The sequence below is a fragment of the Seriola aureovittata genome, chromosome 9 (assembly GCF_021018895.1).
Source record: "Seriola aureovittata isolate HTS-2021-v1 ecotype China chromosome 9, ASM2101889v1, whole genome shotgun sequence".
Lineage (NCBI taxonomy): Eukaryota > Metazoa > Chordata > Actinopteri > Carangiformes > Carangidae > Seriola > Seriola aureovittata.
The window spans coordinates 3,723,823-3,745,064 of record NC_079372.1 but is presented as its reverse complement, the minus strand read 5'-3'; the positions used below and the strand labels follow the sequence as shown (position 1 = coordinate 3,745,064).

Genomic DNA, 21,242 nt, shown 5'->3' with positions numbered 1-21,242 from the left:
CAACGCTGCAGGTATTGTCTTTCGGCCTTTGATAATAAGTGAAGGCATTGAATTTATTCATCATATAAAGTAATCGAATCAAATTGAAAAAAATAAGACGGCGAGCACACCAACCTCGAATTTTCACTGTCAAAGCTGTGCGTACAAGAACAAGTAGTGTTTTGATGCTACACGTGAGGTTTTAATTAAATGCTCAGCTTCACCGCACACCCACAGAGGAGACATTCTCCTGTTTATGTTTTCGTCCGTTACGTTGCACACCTACAAAGCTGGGCAAGCTTACAGACCGGAAGAAATCACTGCTATCACATCAACACCGACGACGGTTGCTGGTGAGTGCTGCTGGATTTAATTCGGCTGTCAGGCAGAGCTATCGTTAGCTAATCCAGTTAGCTCATACATAGACAAAAAACAATAAATTGTTATTTAACCAGCCGTGACTTTTGTTTTATTTAAACAGAAGAATGACAAATACACTTATATACTGCCCTCAAAAATGGAAAAGAGTATTGGGATCTATACATTATTGAATAGTGAGTTTATGAGTCAGTTGCCGTTTGTTTGATTTTGATGTGCAGGCCAACAGAAGCAGGTGGTGTTTCAGGTTCTGACCAATCATGCTGCTTCTAAGCAAAAACCCCGCCTTTCGCGGTAGCACAGATGTCTATATCGAACGCACTTCCGTATTCTATCTAGACAAAAAGGGGCAGTTAAGGTCGTTTGTGTCCCGTGAAGTATTAAACGAATATCCATTGTTAACATTTTACAGTTGTGCTTAAGAAATAACTTCCTGCGTGGGGTTAGGTGCGGCTCTGCCTTCAAACGGCATCATATTTCAACAACATGAGCAGCGTGGCTCCTTTCACCTCTGGCAGTTTGGGCTCCACCTTAACAAACCGATGTCAGCTTTCATGCAGTTTTTTTTTTTTTGCATTGACGTCAACCGCATACAGCACAAAACAGAGGCTTTCTCTATATTTCGTATGCTTGAGTCAGAATATGGACAGATAGCCAGATACTGGTACCAGATTTAAACCAATTTGACTGCGACAGCTGTTGATTTATCTGCCATCACTTTGGAGAAGACACTGTTTCCAAGGATAACCGCGACACCACCACCGGTAAAGAAATTACACATTCATTCTCTGTATTGCTGCCGCTGCAGCTGATAGCTGCTGTTATTCAAAATAGATGGAGTGGGGGTTGGGGATTCTCCAGTTCACATATGGAGGCTGATATATGAACAGAAACATCCTTCTGTCTTAAGAAGACTACAGTGCAACATTTGTGTACCCAACAAGCTTGTGCATGTTTGTTCAAGTAGCCACTGTAGCTTTGTGTGGATGACAGCCAAGATTTTGAGCCAGAGAGGGGAGAGAAGATTTTTTGAGACAAGCCCGAGATGAACAGGACAAGTGCTTCACTCTGTTAGTTTTGACTGTGGCAATTGTGGTGCCACGTCTGTCCCAACCTCCTGTGAATCAGTGTCTCAATTTGCAGCAATGTCTCATGTTATTTCCTTGTCCACGAGAGCAGATGTTTTCCTCCTAGAGGAACATGGTGTGTTTTTGTTGTCTGTTGTGTTGGAAAATGGGACCCAAAGCTGGTCGCCAAGCAGCTGTGGTGACATTTGAGATGGTCCTCAGTGGGACAGTGCACAGTATTTAGTTGAAAGAGTCCCTCTGAACAGATGACAACATTATTACAATGCACTGATCCCCAGTCTATTTGACTCTAGAGACATGGGGAACTTTACTTTATCAGAATCAATAATGTGTTGTTGTGTTGCATTTCTTGGACTTCAGACTGATCAAGGATTACTCTTATTGAGATTGTACTGCTTTTGTTATTGTCATAGAAACTACTCTTTACCTTTACATACATGAAAAAAAAAGAAAACTGAAAATAAAGCACCACTGAAGGGTACGATTTATCCTCATCCCACTGTAGGATAAACTAACATGGCAGGCCATGTGGTAAGAAATAATAATTATATTTATTTAGCCAGTTAAGGGTATTTTAAACAACACATTATCTATGAGGGAGCTCTGGATCAGAGGCGCTTGGAGTACCTTCCTTTACACTTTTCTGCTCATTATCCTGTTCTTCTACCCTTGTAAGGGATCACTACACCGAATGAAAACATTTTCTTCCTGAAGTCTGTTTCAGTCCTGTGATGTTTCCAATTTAGTTCTAGCTGGGTTTACCTCGTACAGTAGTTTGCCTTAGGGCATCCTAAATATTCGGCAGACAAAAACTTCTAAGATGCCACGTGATGACCGTTATGCAACGTTCTGAAGTGTGTTCTCCATCCGAGAGCAGGGCAGCGGAGAGTACAAAGGAAAAGGCTAACTCAGGCTACATCCTTCCCTCCACCCACCCTGCCTTCTTGAGGCTGCAGCTGGGGTGAGGTGGGAGGGGGCTTATAGCTAATTCTGGTGCAATTAAACTTGCAAGTCAGGAGTCTTTGCAATTAGATAAACCAAGACAGTCCGCTGGATGAGAGGCCTGCATTGATTTGATTCCAGTTTAAGTAGTAATGTCCATCTTTTGACATTCTTTCTGTTGCTATAATGAGATTTAATCAGTCTTGACACTTGATGTCAAATAATCGGGTCAGCCAACCTACTACACTTTGTAATGGTACTGATATTTCTGTCATGTTGTGGCCTTCCTGTCTAAGCTGTCAAGATAGATGCTATAGCAATAACAGTAGGTACATTGATTGCTCAGGGCACCTGTCATAACACCTGCGTCCCTGCAGATAAACTAAGCTTTTGTAGGTGGAAGACTTCTCTGTTGACAAAAGACATTTTTATAGGACATTGACAATTGGTGTTAAATAATATTACACTAAAAACAACAGTTTTCTGGGGTTTTCAGTTGCCCAGAGTGCGGCCCAGGCAAGAGCCCGTGACCGCCACATCAGGCACCATGATGGAAGGGGGCATGCAGCTGCTCAACCGTGATGGCCACAGCATCTCGCACAACTCGAAGCGCCACTACCATGACTCCTTCGTGTCCATGAACAGGATGCGACAGCGCGGCCTGCTGTGTGACATTGTGCTCCATGTCTCCAACAAAGAAATCAAGGCGCATAAAGTGGTGCTGGCATCCTGCAGCCCCTACTTCCACGCCATGTTTACCAGTAAGTTCAGTGCATGTTGTCTGAATTATTCCTGTACACGCCACCACTTCCACTTCACTCTTCACGCTTTTATCTCTGAAATCCATGAAGCCCAGCATGTTGCATGCCTCAGACATTTTAACCTCTGACATCAAACTGCGCACCATTTCGCTCTGTTGCTCAAAGTTTGATGACACAACCACTTGTGTGCGCAGTGAACGTAACGCTACTTCCTTCTCCCTCTTCCTGTCTGGGACACAGGTGGTCAGATGAGGTGTGCTTTTGTCTCCGATTTCCTCCTGATTCTAGACCCTTGTCAGGGTACAATGTGTCTCCAGACAGTTGGTAGTCTGGCTGTGAGACTCTGCTGCTAGGCTTCCACTCGTCTGGCTCAGTCAGTAATTGGCCCATTTCAACAGAATCTGTTGATCTTTCATGACCATCTAAACAGTAAAAACACAGCTCCCATGCAGATACTGTGTATGTGATTTCTTCAAACTAGATGAAACATTTGACTGCTCTGTCGATGTGAAACCCTCTGACCCACTGTTCTGCAGGAACACCCACGTTTGCACAAGAGACTATAGGTTCAGGAATTTCAAAAACGTCCTCAGTTGAAACAACTGATTAAATGGAAAGCAACAAATGAGATGTGCTGTGATATTTGGCAGCGGTGCTGTATACATTAGGAGCTGCCCTGTGCCAGCATGATTGAACTGTGAAGCAGTTATATTAGCCAGAGTTTTACTGGTTGTAACATAAAAATGTAACAGCTCTCATTCTGTGCGGTCATGCAGACGAGATGTCAGAGAGTCGACAGACCCACGTCACCCTTCATGACATCGACCCTCAGGCCTTGGAGCAGCTAGTCCAGTATGCCTACACAGCTGAGATTGTGGTCGGGGAAGGCAACGTGCAGGTATAGTACAAGATTCCAGGTTTATGGACAAAATTTTGAAATTACACTTTTTGATCAGGCACAAAAAGACACAACAGACTCACAGTGTATTTCCACCTGTAACCGCTAGACGTTGCTCCCAGCTGCGAGCCTGCTGCAGCTCAACGGGGTGCGGGACGCCTGCTGTAAGTTCCTCCTCAGCCAGCTGGACCCGTCCAACTGCCTGGGCATCCGAGGCTTCGCTGACACGCACTCCTGCAGTGACCTGCTCAAGTCGGCACACAAGTATGTCCTGCAGCACTTTGTTGAGGTGTCCAAGACAGAAGAGTTCATGCTACTGCCGCTGAAACAGGTAGGGCTGATGCCTCTTCTGTCTCCTGCAAACTAGTGCTTTTAAAGAAATAAACAGTTGTTGGTTATCTCTCTACTGGAAAACAGCTCCCTGTTTTTGTCACAATGGTAAGTTGCTTCCCATGACATTTAGCAGTGTTGTTGTTGTTTTCAATGTAAAAGCTGCTGCCTAGTAGACAAAGCATTTCCTCATATGTCCCAGTCTCACGTTACGTTGTGACAGCTGGGGCCAGTCATATCACTTTAAAATGTCATTGTTTTTAAATTCACGACAGACAACTATTGACTTTAAGGTCAACAACGTGCTGCTATATACGCTTCAGTGGCTCAGCTTGATTAGTCCACTCAGTTCCTTAGAAATTTGCCAAATAACACAGAGATATTGACATAATAAGAAGCATTTTGTCTTGTTCCTGCATATTGTTTGGGATATTTTTCTTACTAATCTGAGCACAGTTGCCTGAAAACACAACAGTCATGTTTTTCCCCACCACACAGACGCCCCGAGGGAAGTGGCCATGAGCATGCCGTAGTGTTTTTAACATTCATTAGAAACCCTCTCCTCTTCCTCAGCAGGCTGCATCAATCACTGTCTCATGTGGCTTTATCATCCCACTGTGCTGCCATGGACTACTTTATCTGGCACATCAACTTAGCTAAACTATCTCTTATTCATCAGCTGGGCTCAGCAGAGGCAACGCTGTGGTTCCTGCCCTGGAAGTGGTAATTAGGCAGAGCCAGTGACATTTTCACAGCTGCTATACTGTTTATAGAGCAAACAGCATTGCTTACTTCTCTGAGGTTTCAATAGGGGTTTCTTTTTTGGTTGAACTAATTTACTGTCATTTATTCAGCCAAGATTGTTGGGGAAATTAAGGTTAGATTTAGGCAAGCTAGTTGAGTATTAGGCATCAAGTGGAGCAGCGGTGGCCAGAAGGCTGCTAGCTGGATTCCCAGAGTAGTGAGATAAACTGCTAAAGTGGCCTTGAGCAAGGCACATAACACCAGCTCCTCATTAGAGCTGCTCAGCTGCCAACAGATCCGACTGCAGCTCGATCTTAGCGTGAGTGTGTATTGGGGAGGGCATTCCTAAAAAAGGAAAACATTGTTTTCAGAGAAATTTCCCCGGTTAAATAAAGGTTAAAGAAACAACGAAAGCACAGTCTGTGATCCAGATTTAAACAAAGGGATAGCCCCACCATCCAAAATCAACACACAGCACTGGGATTTACAAATCTGATGTTAAAGCACCACTGCACATATTTTTCAACTATACTTGTAACTCTTCCTGAAAGGTCATAAACATGATGTTAAAATACACAGAGTACAAACTCAGTTCTTTGGGTAATATTTCAACCTTTTTTCATTTTTAATCTTTTGTTGTTTCTTATGTTTTTGCCTTTATTTACAAAATATCACACTACACCTAAACGCCCGGCATGTTAGGGAGAGAACCGCGTCATCTCTTGTATGAAATGGCGTCTGTTTCAAACAAATGCCTGTTGAGCCGTGTCAGGTGACAATGAATTAAAGTGGCGCTGAAAAGAAATAACAAACAGCTGCCAGCATCACTTTCCCATTATCTCTCTAAGGAACAATCCCCACAGCACTGACGAGACTGTGCTCCTTGAGGGTAAAACTCAAAGCTTCTCTCTCCGTCTGTGGCTTTCAAAGTCTTGAGACTGGATGTGCAGTGTGAGTGTGTGGGCACAGTCCATTAAAACAGTGAAAGTTAAGCGGCATGAAGGCAGATTAAAAATAGACCATTTTCTCTTCTTCATCTCTATTCTTCTGTCTCAGTCTTTCCTTTGGCGTACCGCCCATTCTGTCTGCAGCTGTTCTGTCATAAATCTGCAGATCTGGATTTATGTACTGGCTGCTCTAAAGGACTCTGAGCTCATAGCTGTGAAATACGCCCCGTATTTCTCTCGTTCTGTGAAGGAAGTGGCGAGGCATGACAGGATTTTGACTGGCCTGCTCTGGTGATGCGTCACTGATGTAGCATTACATGTGTGACATTATGAAGACAAAAAAGGATGGGTGTATCCTGATTTACTGTGTGCATAAAGACATCTTAAGCATCGTGATTTAGCCTTTTCATTCATTCATCTCTCATTCCTGCTGCCAAACCACAAGGTCGGTTAATACACTCAGACACTCAGGCGATTTTCTTTAAATCTCCTTTTCAAACTCACACTATTGTTTGAGTTTACATGATGTAGTATGTGCGTGCAGAGGTAAGAGGGACTGCAGGGTGGAGCAGCAGCAGTAGCAGTATTCCTCTGGGTGACTGGATTAGTGGAGGCCGTTCCTGGGAGGCTGTTAACTGTTGCCCTGATCTGGCCAGGCAGCAGCAGCAGCAGCAGCTGGCTGCTCTGGCCCCACCCAGCTCTGCCAGCTTTGGGTTGATCTGGGAGCAGAGCCAGCCAGCCACTTAGACTGCAGCAGTCATTGTGTCACAGACACACACATACATACACATGCGCGCTCTAATGGTAACTTAAATATATCACAGCACTACTACGCACAGAGACCTTAATGTGACACGCAAGCATCTTTGTGTGAATGGTCAGAGATAAACGGGTTCCTAAAATGATTTTGTTTTGCTTTATTTTTCATTGATTGATTCAATTAAACGAGTGTCATTTTAAAACAACGCAGACAAAACAGAGCATCAGCAATCCTGTCAAATATCAGTCTGGATAAAGTATAGCAAGACAAGGGAGAGAGAAGAGAGGAAGAAGGAAGAGAGACGACAGCTCAGCAGAAAAAGTCAGGTACAATGAGGAGGAACTGTCTGTGAACAGAACTGTCTGTGCCAACGCAAGTTACTTCCTGTGTGTTGACATGTTCACCGCTTCCGCAAATGCGTATCTGATGGTCAAAGTTGAATTAAAGACACTGCGAGTTTAAAGTTGTTCTTGTAAATCATTATGTAGAAGGTTTCTGCCCATCTGCTTTGTCCTCTGCATCCAGGTCCTGGATTTGATCTCCAGCGACAATCTCAACGTGCCATCTGAAGAGGAAGTGTACCGGGCTGTGTTGAGCTGGGTGAAACATGATATAGATGGACGCAGGCAACATGTACCTTGGGTAAAACTTGTCCCATCTCACCTGACAGAAGCACTGAATCTTTTTTAGTTTGACTATAATATACATAAAAAAAGCCCCATCGTGTTGGCTTAATTTCTGCATCCTGACCTCCCGTCATCCTCTGTCCCCGTCAGCTGATGAAGTGTGTTCGGCTGCCACTGTTGAGGCGAGACTTTCTGATGAGCAATGTGGATACTGAGCTGCTGGTGCGTCATCACTCGGAGTGTAAGGACCTGCTGATCGAGGCTCTGAAGTACCACCTGATGCCTGAGCAGAGGGGAGTCCTCAGCAACAGCCGAACGCGCCCGCGACGCTGTGAGGGCGCCAGCCCTGTGCTCTTCGCCGTTGGTCAGTGTGCCCCTGAAGGTACCCACCAGGGTACACTTAGCCACACATCGCATGTCACTCATAAACTGTACAAACATCTGTATTTTTGTAACTGAGAGGTGAAAAACAGTAATATAATTATATAAGATCAGATATTGTCTGGGAGATTTGTAGTAGATTGTTTTCCAGTTTGTAATGTGCAGTAAAGTGAAAAATGTGTTTGAACGGATGTGACTGCAATTTGAGTGAAACAAACAGAGAATGCCACTTCCTGCTTTGCTGTCGTCTCAAGTCTAGAGATCCGTAACCATTTTTTAAGTTGTATGAGTCAGTCCAATTCAGTCAGTGGTGTTTTGTTGCTGTAGCCCTGCATAGCTTCAAAATACTCTCACAACTAAAACATACAAATTCATTTCAAGTTCATTGTTTTGTCTTAAGCCTAAAAACTTTAATTTGCAATTACAACATACTTGTAGTGTATCAAGTATCAAGTGTATCAAAATGTCAATATCCAAATAAAAGCCAATTCTTAATGACAATTAAGACGGCAGCCAATGTGGGTCTCAGCCAGAATTACCCCACAGCTTGCAACAGTTCCTCTGAAATGATAGCATACATTAGCCAAAGTCACTATGCTTAAAATATTACATTTTCATGTTTACATTACTGCTTGATGTTAAAGCATTTTGTCACAACATTGTGTGTCCCAGGTGGTGGCAGCCTGTTTGCCATCCATGGAGACTGCGAGGCGTACGACACCAGGACAGACCGCTGGCACATGGTGGCATCCATGTCCACCCGGCGGGCACGGGTGGGCGTGGCAGCCATCGGCAACAGACTCTATGCTGTTGGAGGGTGAGAAATGAAGACCTTTGACCCCAAACTAGTCAACCCACAATCTTATCTTTTATTCAAACATTACATCGTGTGATGTGAACTAAACCTGACTTTTATAAGCAGGACACTTTGGCAGGCAGGGGATTTACATGATAAATGATCCTGAGTGACGGTTGTGCAAAAACGAATAGATTCATCTATGTGCTTCTGATAAGCTTTTATGGTCTTTCCTCTATTAAAAATGCCTGACTGTTTTTCTGTTACTATGCATTTCATATATGAAGAGATTATTCAAGGCAACATTCTGCTCCCTCGGTCATGAAAAAGCCTTTTTCTGGTTCATTTATATCAACATGTCCTCAGGTATGACGGCACCTCAGACCTCGCAACTGTGGAGTCCTACGACCCCATCACTAACTCCTGGCAACCTGAGGTTTCCATGGGAACACGGCGGAGCTGTTTGGGTGTCGCTGTCCTGCATGGGTTGCTGTACGCTGCTGGAGGTTATGATGGAGCTTCCTGTCTCAACAGGTACACACAGACTGACATTTTGGCTATGAGTGCCGGACATTTTGATTTTCTTGGCCGGATCTCAAAGACAGTTCATCTAATAGGACAGCCTTGCAGTGTCATTATATCGAATACATGTAAGTGTTTTTCTCCTCTTACAGTGCAGAGCGTTATGACCCTCTGACCAGTACATGGACCTCAATTGCTGCCATGAGCACCCGAAGAAGATATGTCCGAGTCGCAACTCTGGGTAAGATGAATATCATGAACAAACTGTTCTACCGTATGTTTATGATTCCCTGTCTATATTCTAATATCTGAAATCAACAGGGAGTTGCCGCTTTGGTATTTGACTGCTGATATTTACATTCTGAGTGTTTACTCCCTTCTCCCCTCCAGATGGCAGCTTGTATGCAGTGGGAGGTTATGACAGCTCCTCACATCTCGCAACAGTGGAGAAATATGACCCTCAGGTAAATTGTATGCTGTTAAATTTATCATCAAAGTAAGTTGTCTGTTGCCTGGTTTAGATCAGGCGAATGTGGAAGGAAAAAAAGACAGCTGCAAATGTGCAGTCTCTTGATTTAACTAACAGAGCAACACATGGACGGCCATCGCCAACATGCTGAGTCGGCGCAGCAGTGCTGGGGTGGCCGTGCTGGACGGCATGCTGTATGTCGCAGGAGGCAATGACGGCACCAGCTGCCTGAACTCAGTGGAGCGCTTCAACCCCAAGACCAACACCTGGGAGGGAGTGGCCCCCATGAACATACGCAGGTTAGTTAGAGCGATATTAGGTAATATTTGCATTTCATCTTCACAAATCTATAAAAATCATGATGATGTGATTTTTTTTTTTTTCTGGGGTTTGTATGGGGTTTGTAAGGACCTGGGATGGATCCAGGGAATTTAATTAAATGTGACACACCTCAGCCAACTGAGCCGTCAGGAAAACCCGGTCCTGCTATTTCAAGTGCACAGGTTCATCTCATAGTAATAATGATGTTGTGACACATTAAACCTTTATCAGTGTAGTTTCAGGTTACATCCATGTTTATCCAGAGTCATGTAAAATATGAACCGTTCGTGTGAAATCTTCTCATAACTACTGTCTGAAGTCTTGAGCAATGGCTAAAAACTGTTTTGGCGGGTCACCGTGACCTTGAACTTTGACCACCAAAATCTAATTAATTCATCCTTAAGTCGAAGTGCACATTTGTGCCAGGTTCCATCATGTACAGACGGACGTACAACCAGAAAACAACAACAATATGCCTCTGGCTCTGACTGTCGCTGGCTCTGGCTCTGGCTCCTGCTCTTGCGATTTGGATATTGCACATGGCCACATTGTGATTTTGATCATTTTTCAATTAAATGTTCAGCCACAGTCTGGATCCAGAATTCATGTTAAACAGCACAAGCGAGGCTTTGAAAAACAAGTACTGTATGTCTTTCAAAGCCGTTAAAAGTGAAATGAACTCTATCCACTGTGAACAGTGAAGCAAATACATTATTTTTAACATTAGAAAATACAATATTTGCAACTGCCACAACTCTTTTTAAACATGAGAGAGTGAAAAGGCACAAGAGATATGAGCTCTGCAGAGATACGTTCAGCCACCAGGTGAAGGTTCGAAAGCAGCTTGCAGCCAAATGAACTTTTACTTGTTATATCACAAAGATGCCGTTTACTAAGTTTAAAAACGTACTAAAACAAGCAGCAGAATCCATCCGTCACATCTATACTAAAGACACCTTAAGTCAAAGTTACACAGCTGCTTTATGTTTATCAGTAAAAAGACTCTCTATTACAATCTATACAGAATTTTGCTGTGTCAAAAATATGCTTTTTTTTTTTTTTGCTTTTGTTTGCGTGACCTCGTACAGTTGAGAGGGACAGAGAAAGATGTGAGGGGAGATGACGTGACAAAGGACCTGGGATGGATCCAGGGAATTTAATTAAATGTGACACACCTCAGCCAACTGAGCCGTCAGGAAAACCCGGTCCTGCTATTTCAAGTGCACAGGTTCATCTCATAGTAATAATGATGATGAAATCTACTGGCCTCAAGTGCACTCAATATTTTGGCTTAACCAGTCCGTTCAGCTTTTATCCTTCTTTTGTGCTTCAAATGGCACCTTGGTGAGGAAGGGTGGATGGTCCAAACCCCAGTTTTGCCTTCACTTAGGCAGAGGATGAGATCTCCTGTTGAAGTGACACTGTTGTGCTGTCTGTATGGAGCTTGTCAAAGCTTTTACCCCGGCTGTGATTATTTTGCTCTGTGGAAAATCTTTGCTCCTCAAGGCGTGGGATTTGGGGCATCTGAATGTCTTCCTTACTGCCTAAACCTTCTTACCGCATAATCATCAAATGACCTATTTTACACAACAGTCGTCGAAACTTGTCTTGATTATCAAAGCAGGCTCGCATGCACAGCGTCACAGCTTTGTATTGATACAAGATCGGCATCAGGGAGGGGATCTAGAGACGTAGCAGTCTGATTGGTGAACACATCAGCAAACTGACTAATTCCCCTCGAACCAGACACACACACACAGACACACAATACCTTGCCTTTGAGTCAGGTTTCCCTGCTCCTACACTATAATGACAACAGTTGACTGCGCAGCTCCATGAATAACTCATGTGTTAATCAGCTGTGTGGCTTTGAGTGCTTTTCTTATCTAGTTGCCGAGACGCTCCATTTTCACAGTTCCAAAACATCTCGCTGTGTTGATCACTCATCTGTCACTCCTCTAAAGCCACGTTCAGCACGTGCTGATGTGAAAGTATTTTGGAATGATTGTCTGGCTCAAAATAATCTTGCTACTGTATCCTGTTGATGATAGAAAAAGATTTTTATTTCCACTGGTCCAATCTGCTATAATTAATAATTAACTAAAGTATTATTGGCACTTCTTGGTGTCCTCAGACTGTGTGGCACAGGAGGAATTATTAGTTACTGCAATAATGATGAAGGGTCAGTATTTTTTATTGAAATATATCAGTTATTGTTCCCTATGTAAAATGCTTTCATCCCACAATCTTTCAGTTTTTCAATGCAGTCATGACATTGTTCATCAGTGTGACTGTAATGCAAAGCCCACACTGCATCCAATGTAAATTAACAGGCGCTGACTTTTATTGTCACTCTGTAATAAACCTAGAATTAGGTCGATGAAACAAATCGCACAGAGATTATTTATATAAGAGCCACAAAAATGATTTGTTATGTGGCTCATTAAAAAATATGACTGTACAACAAACGCAGAATTTAGATTTTTCTCTCTGTCATTTCCAGGAGCACCCATGACCTGGTGTCTATGGACGGCTGGTTATACGCAGTGGGGGGTAACGATGGCAGCTCCAGTCTCAACTCCATCGAGAAATACAACCCGCGCAGCAACAAATGGGTGGCAGCCTCCTGCATGTTCACACGGCGCAGCAGTGTAGGCGTGGCAGTGCTGGAGCTGCTGAACTTCCCGCCGCCCTCCTCGCCAACCCTCTCAGTTTCCTCCACCAGCCTTTGACACGGGGTCACCGCTTGGCTGAGCTCAGCCTCCGCTGCTACAGCCCAGACTGGCTCTGGGAAGAGACGCAACTGCTCAGTTTGACACGGGGAGGAGGAGGAGGAGGACAGGAGAGGAGAGGACAGGTAAATGGATGGAAGGGGGAGAAGAGACAGAGGAATGGTGAGGATGAGGCTCCTGGTTTGGTTCATATACAGTCACCTCAAGAATTAGTGGCACTCTTGGTAAAGATTTGCCAACCAAAATGTGCAACTTAAGTCATGAATTTAGCTATTTGATTTAAATGTTCCACAAGTAACTACTCATTTTTCATGAATAGTTGAGGGACGGCGGATGATTCCTGAAAGATCCACCATCTCATTTTTTTTTTTATTTTATCACATTGGTCATTGGTCAAACCAATCTGGCTGCTTTTTACCAAGTTTGCCGATAATTCTAGACCCCACTATCCTGATGCCTGAAGCTCCACTGTACAGCTCCACCATACAGACACCAGCTCCCACTCTCTTCATGAGTACAAAGATATTCCTGGATAAAGATGTGTGAAAACTGACCGGTCTTTCCCCAAGCCCCACTTTTTTTTCCCACCACTCCAGTGTTTGACACACTCATCGTGAAACGTGGTGGACTCTTGATTCTGTCATGTGTGATGTAAATGTTTTTTGGTTTGATGTTGCTGTCTTCTGCAAGGTTTTTTTTTTTTGATGTCAGGATTTTTTGCAATAATGTATAAAACAAAAAAAAGAGAAAGTGAATGATTTTACTTTTGGAATGTAGCGTTTGACTGGTTGTACCATGCATGTTTACGTACTGGCATTGACTCCTAACAGGAGGATAAAATGTTGTAGTGCTGCTATGCCACACTAGGTGGCAGTAACAGGCAATGCTGTAAACCCTTCCTGCACTGCAAGAGAGCATGGACACCAATGACATAGAAAAGCTAGGTCCTCAGATCTGTACAAGAGTTTGGAACTTTTTTTTTTTTTTTTATAAAAAACAGAGAATAATTATGTTGAACTATAGGTATTTATAAAAATGAAATAAATTCTAATATATTCTGTTTTAAAGATGCTCAGAGAAGGAAACGGACAGACCTATGCCTATTTAAGAGTGTTTTTAATATTTATTTAGGTGTGTGATGTGCATATCGTCAATGGAAATGACAAAGAGAATGTCTAAGTGTGAGACAGGTAGTTGTTCAGCTTGTGTGTGTGTTGGGAGTTTCTCCTGAGAGGACTGACTTTTGCATTTTGATATGCAGCATTTCATTTGCATTTCTTAACGTTTCTTCACTGCCACAAGCATGATCTCATATGACACTGTATGTTACATTTGTGCAAAAGGCTTCAGTTGCTTCCAAACTTATTGACCAGTCAATGACGGGACTCAATAGTTTCTTTAATCCTACTTCTCTATTATTTTTAAAAAGACATGGAGGTGGATATAATCCCTGGACCTGTGACAGCTTACAATGACATTAAAGCAGCAAGTACTAGTTTACCTTCAGTATACCAACACTTGACACTAATGAGTAACGTTGTTGACACTTGGTGCTGTCATATTCCCCTCTACACTCTATCAAGTGTAGTGTCTTGTTATATTACCTCATTGTTGAAATGGATCCAGCTCTTTTGCAACAAACATGAACTAGGAACCACCGTATGATTAACCACACATATACTGGCTATAGAACCTGTGGTGGGTAATTTTAGGAACGTCACCACAGAACTTGCATAGTCTAAAATAAATGGGTCACTTTGAGTCTTTTCAACTCAGTTGAGAGTCAATACCTGGGTTCAGTTCATGTGTAGCGCGGTGATACCATTCCAGACTTCTGAGAAGTTGCCTTTTTTTTTCCTTATTTTGAAGGATTTTGTTGATTCGGTTATGTTTATCTAAAACTACCTTACTTTTCATTTATACATTAGTGGACCCAGTAGAATAGGGGCTGTGGTGGTCTTATGGAGACGCTGTCGATGTGCGTCAGGGACAGACTAGAAAAAAAGGTACATGAAACCACATAAGACTTTGGCCTCCATTCTGCTGATCAAACTGTAAATAGAAAGATTGCTAAAGTTATCTTTAATCCATTTGTGCAATTTCAGTGTGACTGTAACTTTTTTTAGTTTGTGTTTCATGTGGTGACAATTGTTTATTTATGTTTGTTATTTAAGAAGAACTTTAAAATATTGAATTTTGCACTATTGCGAAATGGAGCAATACTACACACTGTAAAAAAAAAAAAAAAAGAAATAAAGTGGTTTTCAGATGTGATAACTGTTCTGACAACTTTGAGCGCACACACACACACACACACACACACACACGTCTCACTGTACTTACTATATCTCACTCTGGATAAGAGAAGCAGCTAAATGCCCAATGAAAACATACAAACACACACAAAGACTCAAGGTTGCGTTGCTAACAATGTTTGTTGCTAGGTTGCCTGTATACTGTTGCCTGGTACCTTCCCAACATTCTCCTCTTTCACAGTGATCTGAGCAGACAGCTGAACACTCTCACTTTACCCTTCTTGACCTCAGTCACATGGCATTCACACCTGTGGCTGCCTCTGCACACACTCAAACCTATGAACTCCCACTCTCTAAAATACACACAAACACCGGAGCAAATACACACAGAGCTACAGCTTTGAATGAGAAGAAAATAAGGCTACGACTGCACACACAGCTGGTTTAACGGTACATAACACATGGAGACACATCTGTGCATGTGTTTGAGGCTTTGCTACACTATATACTACACACACGCAAAATTAAAAGGTTACGGTGAGACATTTTGCTTTTTCTCTCACCTATAATGTGAAAATGACAGAGTAAGAATATGATGATCTCTACTACAGTTTTCATGAACCAACATGGAGCACTACATTTGACTTCATGTTGGTTACAGTTGACAGGATGTTCTGGAAGAGATACACAGCTTCCATGATGGTCGGTCGGTAGTACTACAAGCAGCCAGTGTATTTAGCCATTTAACCACACTGTATGTTGGTGGCACATACTGGACATGTGGACGGTGGTTTGAGAAGTTTCAATGGACTGGCACTGTTGGTCACTGTTACCACTGACATCCAATATGATAAACATGAAGTCAAGCTGACCACAGCCACTGCCCTCCATCAAAGACAAACTTCCAACTTTTCACAGCCACAGTTTAAGCCTGATTGGCTGGAATATTTGAAACTAAAATGATACGTGTTAAGAATTCACTTGGATTTCTGTGTTGGCATGACTCTGATCCTTATAGGTGTGTGTCACCGCTGCTTCTATGAAGATGCTAATGAGTTTACAACCTGCCTGCATGAATGTGCTCACTCTGGGGGAGCTGCTGCAGCTGATCTGGGGGACGGTCAGTTCCTTCCCTCCGTCTTCCCAGCATTCCTGCCACTGGAGCCTCTCCTCTTTCCCTTGCTGTCAGCCAATGCACAGCCCTTATCGGGCCTTGGAGATGCTGTCACCCTCTCCGGAAGGACTGAAGTGTCAACAGGACCACTGCACCCACTGTGAGAGGACATACACTTTTTGACCAGCTACTTAGAATAAGAGCAAGCCTGTAATGGAAAATCTACCAACCCCATCAAAACTATTTATGACTGTACAGCTCATGCCAGTGTGTTCATAGTCGAAATAGTAGAGCAAGAGTTGTGCTCAATGGCAGACCAGCAGTGGGTGCACAGCACGGACAAACAGAAACACTTTATAGCACAGTCTCTCTGCACTCAAATAGCAGCGACTGTAGATCACAATTCAAAAGGCAGCTACACAAGTGAGTTACATTACTTACAGTTGCAATTCATTTTGTGTGTCAACTTTGACAAGCCTTACAGACCCGTTTCAGAAGATTTTCAAGGTAATGTTGGGGCGGCTTACAGAAGGACAGAGAGGACAGACAGATAGTGACATAGACAAATTATTAGACAGGAAAATTATGGAGCAGAAAAATAAAATTAGCTAATGAGAGATAAAAAGAACTGTAAAATAATTAGGTTTTAATAAAGTTCATCTACTGAATGATAAAGTAAAGTCACTTTTTCTTTTTTAAATTTAATAATTTCACTCATTATTTATTGATGTACTTTTACTACATTTTGTCAGTTTCAGGGCTCATAAGATACTGTAGTAACAGGACACTCAGTCACAAACAGCAAAATGAGAAAATGTGGCACATTAAAAGTCTAAAAAACCATCAGGTCCTGCTGAACAAGGAAAGGAAAAGCTGCTCTGTTTATTAGAATTTAACAGTATTAAAGTGCACCCTAAAGGTACACAACAAGGTACTGCATTGTACAAACTACACTCACAAATGAGCACTGATTTGACAGTTTCCACAAAACTGCCCCCAGTACATTGGTTTTACCAGTGTACATTAGTTGGATTCTTTTTTTGTTTATTTACCATAATATCACATATATTATTATTTATTTCTACATTATATGGATTTCTTTTAAGTGTATACAGAATACCTTATAATAATTAAGATAGATAAGCATTTTTGAAAATTAAAGTATATAAAATGGTCAGCTCAATATCTGCAGTAGTTTCTCTCATTAGTTTTTGTTATTATTATTTTAACAGTTTAAGATGTCAGCCAGATAAATCATGAATCATGTCGTCACAACACTTATTGTAATTTGTCCTGTTGCTGATGTTGTCTGTTGCTTTTCACACAAATGAAAGTAAATCATAGAAAAAAAGATAGAACAGTGAGTGTCTATGTGCATGTCTATAGTCATTTCACTAGTTTACTATAATCACATAAACTTGTACCAGGCATCCACAGAATTTAGAAACTGAAACAGTTAATCTGACTTTGACTGATCTTGTCTTCAAAGGAGGACCACGGTCCAATTAAGAATCCTTTATGGTGGTCCTGTGTGAGAACTTTGGCACGTCAGAGTCTCTGTTGGACACCTGATGTTGGGGGCCTCATCTCCAGACTCCGTTTTAGTGGCCTGAGGTGTGACTTTAGCACCGCCGCTCTCACCCACTGAGTCTGGATAAACACAAGCAAATGACTTCTCGGAGAGCGCCGAAGTTCAGCCCACCAAAAATGCAGGGAATGACATTATGAAAAAGGAATTTAGGTTTCTTCTTTTGAACAGATGTAATCTCATAAAATGAAACAGATAGTTTCAAAAACACAGATTAAGCATAATTTACATTAGTACTCTTCCATATGGTCTGATTTAAGCACAGTGAGATGTATATTATTTTGGTGAGCATAGACTGAAAAACTGAAACATACCAAAACATAAAGTCATTCATTTTAATAGCAAACTATGTGGGCTATTGTTAGGAAACTGCTAATCCAGGAACTGTGAGCTCCACCATATGAAACAGTGTGAGAGAAAATGAATGGACTGTTTGTCTAGATATATTGTTGCTTTTGGCAAAGCACCTGGTATTTCCTCTTTCCGTTGAGCAGTGTGAAACAAAACTGTAGGAATGAGATCTTGTATAGTGATCTAAACTTACTCACAAAGTGATAACAACAGGCACATTTGCTGCTTTTGTACAATCGTACGTACAGCCACATGTAACAAGTGTCTAAAGCCCTTCTGAGCAGAGAGCCTTTTGTCATTTACTGTACAGGGGAGAGATGTGTTAACATTAACACTGGTGTAGCGAACCAAAACAGTTTATGTTCATATATTGAATTTCCATGTATGAAATATATTTCCATATAAAATAAAAGCACATATGTAACAATTATATATGAAACCTATTAAACATTGGATCCATTTCATATATTGACATATATGTCAATCCTATTAAAATACATATGTTCATGTACTGTATGCTTATATTGTAGACGTTACATAAATATATATTCATCCCAAAGCCTGTCAATATATGTAATTATAAACAGTAGGTCCAAACGTCTGAGACCAATCTTTCATGTTTGTAAACTACAGTTAAGTTGAACTGGGATTCAGTCGTTAGATTTAGAGCTTTCCAAACTGAAGTGTTGTCGAGTGACAAAAGTCAGTGATTCATCCTGTGGAGACTGAATGCAACAAAACTAAGGGCAATTCATGTAATATTGGGTGTGATATTTCACTTTTGACACTTCTAGCAAAAAATGAAAAAATGAAAAAATATTTATATCATAAGGTTCAAGCTAGTACCCAATAATTGATTGTATTTCTGAGACAGATTTACCCACTCTGGGTTTTGTAACTGGTGTACTGTAGCGTCCCAGGAAAAGCAATAAAACACTTGGGAGGTTTTTATCTACCTGATAATTGTAATCTTGGTCAAAACTGGATGATGCACATCACCTGAGAAATGTAACTGAAACTGGAATGACTTCACAGTAAAAAAAAAAAATCCCTGGTTATTTTGTTTCCTGGTGCCTGCCTTTCTTATATTTACAGCATACTGCAGCAGAAAGGTGAGTCACTGATGGCTGCATGTAGTATCAAGCCCATCCTACTGCTTTTCCATGATGATCCACAACCAGACTAGAAGCATGTTTGCAAATGATGACATCAGTGGCTGAATTACAGGGAAACAGAGCAATCAGTTGGATTACTCAGTAAAGTAATCAGATTACATTCAACGGCTCCAACTCAAATACAACATAATCCTCCAACAGTTAGAACAGTGATTCAGAGGGCATTTGTTTTTCATGTTCAGGTATGAGGTGGACAAGTAAGCTGAAAGACTGGGGGTAAACTTTGGCATCAACTGTGCCATCTTTTTCCTAAGTTCTTTTCTGTTCATTGTGGTTTCATTTGTCCGTAGAAATCTGTAGAATAAGATGATAAGCATGTTTCAAATATATTGACAGTAGATGCAATTTTACATACAGTAACAGAACGGTTTGCACCTCTTCAATCTCACTATTTGTTTGTTGTGTGTATCTGTTTACTACTGTTTTATACTTCCCTATCTTGATATACACAGCATAGGAGTGAAAGTTATATCTGTCTCAAAAAAATGAGGGCTTGAAGGAGGTCAGCAAACATCAGAGACAGATCGAACAGCCACAGTGCATCACACCAGTTATTGCCTCGTGTTAAAGGCAAGAGACAGACAAAAGAAGCAATCAGTGTCAGTTTCCTGATCTATAATATTAAACATTCCACTCTCTCCAGAAAAAGGAGCAAAATATGTGTTGAACTGATTCCCACTTCTTCCAACAAGAATACATCCGTTCTTGTTGGAGATTATTTCACAAGTTGCTTACGTGTAATTCTGAAGAATAAGCAGCTGTAGAAATCAACTTTGTGAAATATGTGCAAGATGGCACAAGTAGTCTTTTTCATCTGTATTTACTTCATTTATGGTTTCAAGAAAATTTCTCTGATCGGGTTTACATCTTATCAGTCATTTTCCAACATGTTTTATATTCAGTTACACCACATGCAATTCAATCAGTATTCTTCATTGATTAAATTACTAGACCTTGTGATGAGCTCTGGGATCAATCAAACAAGGTTTTGAGGAACAATAATACTCTATCTTGACAGCTGGATGTGAAAACGACTCTGCCGTTGGTTTTTAACAGGCTGATGTCTGTTGCTGCCTCAGGTGCATCCGTTTTTACAATCCAGTTGAACAGGTTGGCATTACCTGACAGTGAGCAGCACGCCTCTCATTTTATGACAACAGTGCAGCAGCAGCAGCAGCTCACCACAGACAATGATCTAATGAACAAACACAAGACGGTCATGAGTGTTTGACTCCTCTGGCTGACTGATAGGACCACCTGCCACTGTCCATGTAAGGAGACCAACAGTGGAAGATTTTCTGGTATGAGTCATGAACACTGAAACCTAAATGGGAAAGTAAAAAGGTTCATTTGATTGAACAGAATTAACTGTACACTAGGTTGGCAGGAAGAAAAACTGAATCCACCATCCAGGCTTGTTCCTTATCCATGTTGTTCGGTGGCGGTTATATCATTTACGAACAAACTCCTTTACATGCAAACAAGATACGTATGTTTGCATACACCTCTTGCCTTATGAAAATTAGAGCATTTGACTACACAAGCGTCCTGTTTAAACCATCCTCCCTCCCCATCCCAGCGACAAGGTGAAGTAAAGGCAGAACAAGACCCAGAAAATCTCATATTCACAGTGTTGGAAAACAAGGGGATACATGACCCATGACCCCTATTTTTAACATCTATACTATGTTTTCTTTTCAACTTACTAGAACAAAAACAATCTAAAAATGCATATCTGTAATTTAAAACTTCCCAGATACTTAAGTTTCAAAATGACACTGATGTGTTTTAGGTATGTAAGCCAATAATAAACAGACTGCTTGAGACTGTGGGCATTTTTCATGTCTGGGCATGCCAATGGAAGCTCCCATCCTTCCCCGCTGATTGACACACACCATCCAGTGTGTTTAGTGACCACTCAATGCAGCGGTGACCCAACAATGAGCCCCATTTGGCTCCTGGAAGGTGTGAAACGGCACACTTCTCCCTGAGCCCCCCTGTCTTTGTTGTTGGGATTGATTTAGCAGACAGAGGCAACTCACAGAAGGTGTGAGTCCTACTGGTTATTCACACCCCACACACACA

At 41.8% G+C, this 21,242-nt stretch overlaps 1 protein-coding gene across 6 annotated transcripts; it reads left to right on the top strand.

Annotated features, from left to right (window-relative positions):
* Positions 1 to 135: 135 nt before the first annotated feature.
* klhl17 (kelch-like family member 17) lies at positions 136 to 14,951 on the top strand. 6 transcript variants are annotated; one of them, XM_056385663.1, is made up of 12 exons: positions 136 to 332; positions 2,867 to 3,148; positions 3,925 to 4,046; positions 4,156 to 4,377; positions 7,353 to 7,469; positions 7,604 to 7,835; positions 8,507 to 8,651; positions 8,997 to 9,164; positions 9,305 to 9,393; positions 9,543 to 9,616; positions 9,739 to 9,920; positions 12,446 to 14,951. In XM_056385663.1, the coding sequence occupies exons 1-12, from the start codon at positions 236 to 238 to the stop codon at positions 12,672 to 12,674; spliced, it is 1,959 nt and encodes a 652-aa protein (XP_056241638.1). In that variant the 5' UTR covers positions 136 to 235; the 3' UTR covers positions 12,675 to 14,951. The 6 variants fall into 6 exon arrangements, with proteins under 6 accessions (XP_056241638.1, XP_056241639.1, XP_056241641.1 ...); XM_056385664.1 differs by having other exon boundaries at positions 138 to 332; positions 7,604 to 7,817; XM_056385666.1 differs by having other exon boundaries at positions 177 to 332; positions 2,884 to 3,148.
* The last annotated feature ends 6,291 nt before the right edge of the window (positions 14,952 to 21,242 follow it).

What these genes read in the sequence shown, in the direction of transcription:
- klhl17 (XM_056385663.1), top strand. Translation starts at nt 236, where the DNA reads ATGTTTTCGTCCGTTACGTTGCACACCTACAAAGCTGGGCAAGCTTAC. An exon ending in AACACCGACGACGGTTGCTG is followed by an intron (nt 333 to 2,866) that starts GTGAGTGCTGCT and finishes TAAAAACAACAG; the next exon opens with TTTTCTGGGGTTTTCAGTTG. An exon ending in GGAGCTTCCTGTCTCAACAG is followed by an intron (nt 9,165 to 9,304) that starts GTACACACAGAC and finishes CTCCTCTTACAG; the next exon opens with TGCAGAGCGTTATGACCCTC.